Source organism: Sciurus carolinensis, chromosome 2, assembly GCF_902686445.1.
Source record: "Sciurus carolinensis chromosome 2, mSciCar1.2, whole genome shotgun sequence".
Taxonomy (NCBI): domain Eukaryota; kingdom Metazoa; phylum Chordata; class Mammalia; order Rodentia; family Sciuridae; genus Sciurus; species Sciurus carolinensis.
In genome coordinates, this window is record NC_062214.1 from 136,236,120 (window position 1) to 136,247,139 (window position 11,020).

At 40.0% G+C, this 11,020-nt stretch overlaps 1 protein-coding gene across 1 annotated transcript in view; it reads right to left on the minus strand.

The window, feature by feature from the left end:
* The window catches only part of Snx6 (sorting nexin 6), a 55,628-nt gene extending 49,111 nt beyond the window's left edge, over positions 1-6,517 (minus strand). Inside the window, 3 exon segments of the mRNA XM_047541319.1 lie at positions 5,662-5,694; positions 6,291-6,341; positions 6,495-6,517. Of these exon segments, the coding sequence (XP_047397275.1) occupies positions 5,662-5,694; positions 6,291-6,341; positions 6,495-6,500 (90 nt within the window). The 5' untranslated portion in view covers positions 6,501-6,517.
* Between the last annotated feature and the right edge of the window lie 4,503 nt (positions 6,518-11,020).

The following is an 11,020-nucleotide window of genomic DNA, read 5'->3' on the forward strand; positions in this document are numbered from 1 at the left end:
GACTGCAAGTTTGAGCCAGCCTCAAGCAACTTAGACCATGTCTCAAAATAAAAAACAAAAGGGCTGGGGAGTAACTCAGTGGTAAAGCACCCCTAGGTTAGACCCCTACTTAAAAAAAAAATCAGTTAATTACAGTACAATCAATGAAAAAACCCCAGGAGACAGAAGTAAATTCCAATAAGCTCATTAATTCAGGCCAAATTCACACTATTTAACTACTAGCCTAGTTATGATTTTTACAGAAAAGTTCTATAATATTTGCATTACTAATGTATGCCCTATACAGCCAGTAGTCAATGACTGATTACACATATTCCAGAAAGTGGCATTTAAACCAGATTTCCTCACACATGCCATACTAGACACAAAACACTAGTAGGGTGGTAGTAATGGTGTCTACCTATGATTCTAGGCAATACAGCAATATGCATTTATTTTAAAAACTTTTTTCAGTACGTATATTCAAAGAACTATCTGGGGTATTGTGGAGGACTTAAAGTGAACAAAAAGACCATGGTCATGAATTTGTTTACAGCAAGGAAGACAATCAACTTTAACACAAAATGAAATAACTTCCTACCACTTTTAGTATACATATAATTGTGCATTACTGACACGTCCCTTTCTGTGGCCTTTCCATATTTCCAGTCTGTCAGCACCTTCTCTGTTTTACTTCTTTTCCAATCTACTCTGTGATCCACCAATGCCTTTCTTCCTGGTGCCTTTAACACCACTGTTCTTTTACCAAGCTTAGCTTACAAATTCCTATACTCAGGATCAATTTAATCATCAGCTTTCTTTGCTTTTACATTTGAGTTGCTGAACATGGCTACAGAACAATCACAAATGAGATGTGATTGCGCACACTTGTAACTCTAGATTCTCAGGACGTTGAAACCAGAGGATCACAGGTTAAGGGCAGCCTAGACAATATAGCGAGACTTGTCTCAAGGGCTAGGTGTGTAGCTCAGTGATCCAAAGCTTGCCTAATATATGAAAGCCCCTGGGTTCAATTTCCAAAGTACCTATATGTTATTCTTTTTGTTGGTACGCCCTCCTTTCACCTTCCCTGAGAGTCTACAAAATCCTGATCAATCAGCATTTAAGTGACAAGTCAGGCATGGTGGCTCATGCACGTAATGCATTCCAGTAACTCAGGAGGCTCAGACAAGAGGACAAGTTTGAGGTCAGTCTCATCAATTTAGAGACCCTTTCACAAAACAAAAATAAAAAAGGGATGGGAGTGTAGCTCAGTGGTAGAGTACCCCTGGGTTAAGTCCCCAGTATAAACAATAACAACAACAAAATTAAAGGTAAGCACAGTCCATTTTGGTGATAACATAGAGGTTAAGAACCCAACCCAGCTCAGCATGGTGGCACATGGCTGTAATTCCATTGCCTCTGGAGGCTGTGGCAGGAGGATCACAAGTTTGAGGCCAGTTTAATGAGAACTTAAGCAACTCAGCAAGACCCTGTCTCAAAATAAAAAATAAAAGGGGAGTGAGGATGTGACTCAGTGGTTATGTACCATTGGGTTCAATTTCTGGTACAAAAAAGAAAAGAAACCAGACCCTAGAGCTAAACCACGAGTCTGACTGTAGCTCCTACTGGCTGTATGACCTTGAGCAAGTTATTTAATCTTTTTTTTTTTTTTTTTTTTTTTTACCGTACTGGGGATTGAACCCAGGGCCTTGTGCTTACAAGGCAAGCACGCTACCAACTGAGCTATATCCCCAGCCCTATTTAATCTTTTTAAACCTGTGTTCCCATCCAAAGTAGGAACAGCAGCAGTTACTTCATACAAATTTGAGAACCAAGTCAATACACACAAAGTCCCTGGCACAAGTAAATACTACACAAGCCCGTAACTTTTATCTTTTATTATCCCCGTCCCCAAAGTTAAACATTCTCTTTTTTGTGCTCATAGCACTTTACCAGAAGGGACTATAACTATCTCCATCACTACACTGTTATGATCTCAGGGAAGGAACTTTGTCCTATTCATCTTTTTAGCCTCAGCCAATACCATGTCACTTCTTTTTTTTCCTGGAAGTACTGGGGATTCAACTCAGGGTCTTGAACGTATTAGGCACTCACTCTGCCACTGAGCTACATCCCTAATCCTTTTTATTTTTGAGCCAGGGTCTCACTAAATTGCCCAGGCTGGCCTTGAATTTGAGTAGTCTTCCTGCCTCATGTTTGGGCCACAATGCTTGGCTGGATGCTACATTTTTATTGGAAATAATTATTAATAAATGTGGAACGTGTTTAAGCTAAATGCTGTGCATGTACAAAATAAAATGCAAATAGCTGTTCAAAGTGTTGAAATTTCAAGTGAAAGAAAGGTAATGGGGGGGCTCCACAACATTGAAATGCTTGCATAAAGCAGATATTAAAGTACAGAGGTGCAACTGGGCAATGACAAACAGACTAAGGTATGTGCAGGGTGGGGGCAGCAAATTAAAGCCAGCCAGAAATGGTTATAAATGCTAGCCTAAGGAATTTGGACTTTACTTCAAAGAGAATGGGGTCCAAGTAAGTATTTTTTACTCATGAAATGACTTAAATCATTGTTATGTAACTATATGTAATGTGAAGGCTGGATTGTACAGCAGAAAAGACTGACAGGCATATAAATGATTGTTACTTCTATAATCCAGGCAAGAAGTAGCAAAGATTAACTGGAGCCATAGAAAAGGAAGACGGGATACACATTTCTAAGGTGAACTTAACCAACCTCAGTGACTATCCTGACATGAAAATGAAGGATATGGAAGATTCAGAGGTTTATTGCACAACTGTAAAATGAGGCCATAAATGAAGATAAGGAATACAGAGGGAGGAGCAAGGATAAGATAGAGTTACTCCACCTAAAGTAATTTTTTAAAACAAAAAACATTATTTAGAATCAGAATCAAATGCTGAAAATTATGCCATCACTCTGGCACACACTACACTCACTAAACAAACTAAACATCACAGCAAACTGTGTCCAATTCAAAGGGCTCATTTGTTTACTACATAATATGTTATGGTCCTTCATTTGGGGGGAAAAAAACCTATTATGCTGAGGTGGGGCTGAAGAGATCAAAATGTGGCCAATAATTTTCAACACTGTGTGTTCTTATAAACTGATTTGTTTCTCACAAAACAATACTTTCATGATGCTGTAAGATTTTGTTCTGATCCAATTAAAACCTACTTGCTTTGTACACTTTTTATTTTTGAATCTGGGATATCTCCTCTGCAACTCATATCAAATACTCACTTCATGCTTTTCTCTATCAAGACTCCCTTTCCTGCCAGGCATGGTGGCAAATGCTTGTAATACCTATGGCCCGGGAAGTTCAGGCAGAAGGATCATGAGTTCAAAGTCAGCCTCAGAAACTTAGCGAGGCACTTAGCAACTCAGGAGACCCTGTCTCTAAATCAAATATAAAAAAGGGCTGGGGATGGGGCTCAGTGGCTAAGCACTCCTGGGTTTAATCCTCAGTACCAAAAAGAAAACAAAAGACTCCCTTTCCTAAAGACTGAACAAGATGATCTAAACTAAAACTGCAAGGCTTCAAAATTCTAATCACAGCAGTCTATTTCTATGAGGGCAAACACAATATAAGGAAATTTAAACAGGGCAGATACTTCTGCTCCTGAAATGAAGAAACAGCAGAGTAAGTGTGCAATAGTGATCAAACTTCAGTGTACACCAGAAATTTCTTGGATGGTAATTTTTAAAAGCAGTTATTTGGGCCGCTTGGTTGCACACAACTGTACTCCCAACAGCTCAGAAAGCTGAGGCAGGAGAATTGCAAGTTCTCAGCAACTTACCAAGACAATTTTAAAACATAAAAAGGGCTGGAAATGTGGCTTAGTGGCTAAGCAACGCTGGGTTAACACTCCAGTACTAATATATATTTTATTTGTCTTCCTACCCAAGAGATTCTGATTTGATAAGGGCATGGAATCTATAAATTTCTGTTTTGCTTTTCAAGCACCCCAGGTGATTCTGATGGAAACATTTCAAGGCCATTCTAAGAAACACATGTACTTACTCCAATGTCAGAAACAAGGTTTAAAATTCAGCTCCCATTCACTGCTGTGTGACCTTAGACTACTTTCTTAGTTTCTGGGAGGTTTGGATTTATATAAAAAGGGCACAGTTCAGGTTATGAGGTTAATGAAATAATGCCTAAACGTTGCTTAACACTGCAACTGCGCTCAGCTATAATTATTACTATGATTCAATTCATCCAGTTCCATAAGATAAAAATAAGGAAAAACTGGACAAGTACATATTCACCATGACATTCTAAAAGCTTTCTAACTCATTAAAACAGTTTTTTTTCCTTCTTTTTTTGCATTACTAAAGATCAAATCCAGTGCATGCTAGACAAGCACTCTACCACTAAGCTACATCCTTCACCCAGTTTTTTCCATTTCTAATTAAAGTTTTCATCTCTAAGATTCTACAGGAACCTCTTGGTCAGGCACGCTCTGTCTTCTCTCCCCTTAATTTTGTAATAAATGAAACGCAGACACATTACTTATGTATTTCCAGTCCCATAAGCAAATCTTACAAAGGCAATAAAGTCATTAACACAAATATTTACCAGAAAATATTCCACTTTTCACATCATCAATGTAAATACTCCAAAAATTATCAGTCAGATCTTAATTTTTAAAAAACTCTTTTAGTTTTTTCCTGTAGATCACATAAGACACAAAGTTGTTATCTAAATAATGAAATCCATATTTTATTTTTAGAAAAAAAATCATTTAGTTGCACTAATCAATTCATATAATTTCAATAAGTAGCTCTGTTGGTTTCCCCTATTTTAAGTTCACCTAATTCTGTCTTATCCCAGAAGACACATTTACACACACATTTCATTTTATAATTCACTGGAAAGAAATTTTAGAAACTAGAAATTCTATATACTTTTGCACTAACCAGAAATTCTAAATTATTATTTTGTGTAAAATGAGAAAATTATTAATTTATCGTTCATAAAAGTACGCAGCATCCTTGGCATCTTACTATTTGAAAGCATGATAAAAGTAATCAGTTAATACTTACCACCTCATCTCTTATTACAAACAGCAAAAACATCTAACAAAATTTTATCACCTACCAAAACCCCACTAAAAGATGTATCTCACATTATCTAAGATGAATAATATGAAGGAACCAGGGACACTCTGCTGAGCAGCAATTATCATAGATCAATATTTTTCAAGAGTTCATTTGTACAAGGCACCATAAACATTTACCATTCTTTGCTCAAAGAAATCGGAAGGGGGGGTTGGGAGAAATTGGAATCTAGAAGGCCTTTAACACCAAGGGTAGAATGGTAGTTACTAGGGGCGGAAGTGGGGGGCAGGGTTGGAGGAAAGGGAAGAAGGGAAGAGATTGGTCAAAGGGTACAAACTTTCTATAATATGAATAAATTCTGGAGTTCTAATTTTCAGCGTGGTGACTATAGTAATGAATACTTGAAATTTACTGAGTATATTTGATGAGTGTTCTCATCAAAAAAATAAACTGGTAATTTAGTGAGGAGAGGTATAAGTTAATTAACTTGACGGTAATCATTTCACAATGCATATGTCAAAATATCACGTTGTACATCTTAAATATACACAATCATTATTTGTCAGTCATACCTCAGTAAAGCTGGGGGAGACACCAAGGGAACCCTGCAAAAGATGAGGCTTTGTTTGTTTGTTTTTGATGTTAGAAAAAGTAAAGATACCGCGGGCTACCAGCACTTTGTAAAAATCTGGTAGGACTCTGAAAAACAGTTGAGATTTGGTGACTGTGAAAATCCTTGCAAAAAAGGTAATTTAGAATAAACCCGTGCTCTATCTGCTTGAGAAAGAAGGGTGGGTAGAAGCGGGTTTGAGAGGTCCACAACGGGAGGAAATTGAGGGTGCCACCAAGGAAGGTCTGAGAATGGGTTTTCTTGGCTAAAGTGGTGAGACTAGAAGCGTTGCAGCTCGGCCTCGGGCCTCCACCTCCACTTCCCCACCTGCACCCTGCCCCGAGAGGGGAAGGAGGTTCACTGGAGGGTAGGATCTGGGACTGGAGAAAAGAAAGCCGCCCTGGGTCCGCTGGAAATCAGGAACAGAGCGGCCCCCAGGGAGGAAGGGCTGCTGGAGGGCGGGGCGCGATGCGGCGAGGAAATCCAGAGGACGATCGAGAAGGGGTAGCGCGGATGCAGACCCCTACTCATTAAACACCCGGGGGCCGAGGAAGGGTAGGGAGGGTTCCGCAAGAGAAGAAGACAACTTACTCCGCGGTCTTCCTCCGAGAGGAAGTCGGGGCCGTCGTCCAGGCCTTCCTGCTGGGTCGGCGGGCCGAGCGCGCCGAGGAAGAAGATGAGGTGGGGAAGACACAAAAGGAGACATTAGTGCCAGGCCGGCGCGGTCCCCGCGCCCGCCCCACGCCCGACACCCCCACCGCGCGCCCGGGGCTCGGCGCCGCGGAGAACACCCACCATCATGGCTGCTCAGAGACGAGGACCAGCGCAGGCGCGCACGCATCGCCAGCCCAAGGGAGCCGGAGGCAGGGGGCGGGGCGGGGTGGGGTAGGGCCTGAGGGGCGGGGCCGGAGGAGCGGCCTCGGTCCATTCCGCTGCGAGGGGCGGGGGTACGCGAGGGAGGAAGAAGGACGCTGGTACCGTTGGCACATTTGAAAGCACCGAAGTCCCAAGGCCCGGATCCACGTAGCTGGTGACAGTGAGCGACTAGTCAGCTCTGATCTGAGAAGTGCCGAAGGCCACCCAGTGTGCAGTCCAGTTCCCTTGCCCTGAGGACTCCAGCGAGAAACCTTTCAGGCACCCTTGGGAAGCCACAGTAAATCATCTAGTCTTTGTATTGAGCCACACGATAATTAATCACAATTAATATCATATTGCCTATGGAAATTGTGGGAGCCAAGGGCCTTCATACAGTATGCAGGGACTATAATCAAGTTTTTACTACTGGCGAAGTAATAACTACCTCAAGGTTTGGGGCGCTAATGACTGAGCACTATAAAAATGAGCTGTTCTCGTTACAAGAGTATTCCTTTCCTTCATAGGAAGAAGTTTCCCCAGACTACCCCAGTTGTCCAGCCGGATAGCACTACACGTTATGAACAGACGCTTCAAGATAAATCATTCCTAACCCCTGCTAAGCCTCATCTCTTGCATATAAAGGCGCGCGCGTACACAAACACACACACACACACACACACACACGCAATCCCTGTGCTTCCATTCAGTTAATGGTATCAGCATCTTCCAATATTCCCAATATTCAGGTCAGACACCTCGGTAATATTCAAATTCTTCCTCTCCGTTCTCACATCCAGAGAAATACTATTGCTTCTACAATTGATTCTCTTCAAATTTCTTGAATTGGTCCCATTTCCCCCACTTCATCAGCATCCCTTATCTGGACCTTTAATAATACCTAACTATTCTTTTTTACTACATCTCCTTTATTCTACACATTACTGCCAGTTTTCCTCCCAAGACTCAGATATTGGTGGTAATACTACTACTACCCTGTTCAATAATCTTTATAAGCCTCCATTACATAATAACTCCTTAGCCTACTTTCCAGGTCCTCCATATTTGAATTCCTTTGTGTTTGCCAAAGCCCTCCATTCATCCTATCCTCTTTTTTTGGGGGGTGGGGTATTAAGGATTGAACGGAATGGTGCTTAACCACTGAGCCACATTCCCTTCCTTTTTACTTTTTATTTGAAATGAGGTCTCACTAAGTTGCTTAGAGTCTCACTAATTTGCTGAGGCCGGCCTGGAATTTGCAATCCTCCTGCCTTAACCTCCTGAGTCATTGGGATTACAGATGTGTATCACCATACCTAGCTTCCTCCATCCTATCTTAGAGGATTGAAATTCTCAAATCAATAATAGTGTCGGTGTGGTGGCCTGTAACTCCAGCAGCTCCAGAATCTGAGGCAGGAGTTCAAAGCCAGCCTCAGCAACAGGGGAGGCACTAAGCAACTCAATGAGACCCTGTCTCTAAATAAAATACAAAATAAGGCTGGGGATGTGGCTCAGTGGTCAAGTGCCCCTGAGTTCAATTCCCAGTACCCCCCCCCAAAAAAAAAAAAACCAATAATAGTAAGCTTACTAATATTTCCACGATAATTTCTTGTAGCTTTCATTTTGTACGTAAGAAGAACTGAGGCAGAGAGTAAACAACAAAGGTTATTCTCCAATATAGTGGGGAGGAAAACCTCGTTTTTAATCTTTTGTTTCTTGTTTCCCAATGCATTTTAATGACTACTAAAGTGATCCTCTTCACTGGGAGTCATGAGGCATTGTGCAATGTCATTGAAGTGTTAGAAGGAATACTTTAACAAATGCTTACTGATAAAAAGTACTAATAGTCCCAACTACTCAGGAGGTTGAGAGGCCGGAGGATCAGAAGTTCAAGGCTACCCTCAGTAATTTCTCAAGACTCTGTCTCAAAATAAAAAATAAAAAGGGCTGGGGATGTAACTCAGTGGTAGAGTGCCCCTGGGTTCCATCCAGTACTACAACAAAATAAAAAGTGACAATATTTCCTAATGAATTGTTTCTGGATTGAAGGTAACGCCTATAAAACTCTTCTTAGATTGAGAAGAGGATTAGAACTGCAATAAAGGAGCAGGATTTGTGTACAACTGATAGGAGGGTCAAGTTTGTCCTTCTGGACAAAGGTCAAGAAGTGCCATATAAACCACCTCAAAAGCCTATAATCATTATCCAAGGGTTTTTTGTTTTGTTTTGTTTTTGTTTACAGTGCTGGGGATTAAACCCAGGGCCTTGTGCTTGCAAAGCAAGCACTCTACCAACTGAGCTATATCCCCAGCCCTATCCAAGTGGTTTAAATGTCAACATTAAAACAAAATCCAGTAACATTAATGCAAAAATTTTAAAATTACTAATTATGGAAAAATAATAAAGGTCAGGATTCAAAATACAAGAAAGCACAACTAAAATTATGAATAAAGATGTAATCGCAACTGTAATCTATAGCAAAAAACTCACATGAGAACCAATATTGAAATAATAAAGTTGTTAACTATTACCTGAGCTTTTCTTTCAGAACAAAGTTCTCCTTATATTTTGTAACTGATGGTAACAACTATCAAAAAAAAAAAAAAAAAACAGGTTATAAAGTTAAGGAATTTCAAAAGAAAAGAAATGAAGGTAAACTCACATGACTGCTTTTTCTACTCTTTACAAAACAAATCCAGAAGATATTAAAGCCGAACCATACTGGGCACTGTGACACTGGGTGTAGTGATGCACACTTGTAATCCCAGTGACTCTGGAGGCTGAGATAGGAAGATCTTAAGTTTGAGGTCAACCTGGGAAATTGAGGGAGACTCTGTCTCAAAAGAAAAAAATTAAAAGGGTTTCGGAAGTGGCTCAGAGGTAGAGCACCCCTGAATTCAATCTCAAGTACTGAAAAACAAGTTAATTTCCTTTATCGTGTTCTAATAATCAAAGATTTTGTTAGCAGCAAATGCATTGTGTTCTCAACTCCTATGTCTTCATGAAAGAAGACTTCATGCAAGATTCAAGTTGTGTTAAAATATTTATATAAATTGGAATTGTTTAGTTTTTTTTTCCTAAAATAGTAGACTTCAATGTAAAAATATTTTACTATAATTATCATGGTGATACTTCAATAAAAGCAATATGAAAATCTTCAAAAAAAAAAAAAAAAAAAGATTCAAAGCGTTGTAAAAGTATAGCAAAGTTAGCCAGGCACAATGGCACTTGCCTGTAATCCCAGCAACTCAGGAGGCTGGGGCAGGGGAATCACAAGTTCAAGGACAGCTCCAGCAATTTAGCAAAGCCCTAAGTAACTTAGTAAGACCCTGTCTCAAAATAAAAAATAAAGAAGGGCTGGGAATGTAGCTAGGTGGTAAAGCACCCCAGGGTTCAACCAATCCCCAGTACCAAAATAGAAAAAATGGGTCTTCTCAGAGAGAAAGAAGAAAACTCACATCTTTGTGAGCTCCATTTTACTGGGATAGGAGGGAAAATTTCTAGAGAGTCCCACCTGAGCACTAACTCCTAGTTCTTGATCAACAGTTGAATTATATTGAATTTCTAAATCTATTGTGTATATTTTACTCATGAGTGTCTGAAACCCACAGGATGAAAATTTATAATTACACTAAGATTAAATAACAGGTCAAAGACCTAAAGGCAACTTTAATCATCTTCTTTACTGCCTACTGTTTTTATCTGGAACTTGATTTCACAGAATTTGAGGCCATTGAGCTTTCTAGTCTCCAGTTGAGGCAATATGTCTTTCTCTTATCAAAGCAGGAGTCTTGGGCAAAGGCTCCTCAACCCTGTGAATGAGGCTATTATCTTAAGTCAGAGCAAGGCCAGGATGATTTTGTGCAAATTGTTTCTTTAAAAACATGTTGAGAATTAGTACCTAGGCTCAGTCTGTAGAATAAACCACGCCTTTTCCATGTTCCATTGTTCATGTCTACCTTACCCCTATCAATTTCACTGATATATGTTTTATTAATTTCTCACTTCTCAAATTTTAGATTTCCTAATTATTTCCCCTTCCCTCCCTAAGAGTTACCCTACAACAAGATTCTCTACATGAAGATATTGGACTCCCATTTTCTCCAGAGTGAACTATATCAATCACAATGCCTTTGCTGCAAGCAATATAACATAAATTTTACTAAACTTGAGTAGTGAGGAAATTTATTCTCTTGCATCAACAACAATCAAGAAGTAAGGCATCTCTGAGTATAGTACAATCAGTGGTTTAATAGTGTCATCAAGGACCCAGATTCATCCCAACTCTATTCTACCACCTCCAGTGAAAACATTCTAAAGCTGGTTTTCCTCATGGTCCAAAATGACTTCATCAGTTCTAGGTTTCACATTATGACATAACAACAAACATACCTAGAAGCACCCCCCCCACCTCACTCCCATATACCTCTCATTTCTCATGGACTAGAACTGGGTTACTTGCCCTCCCC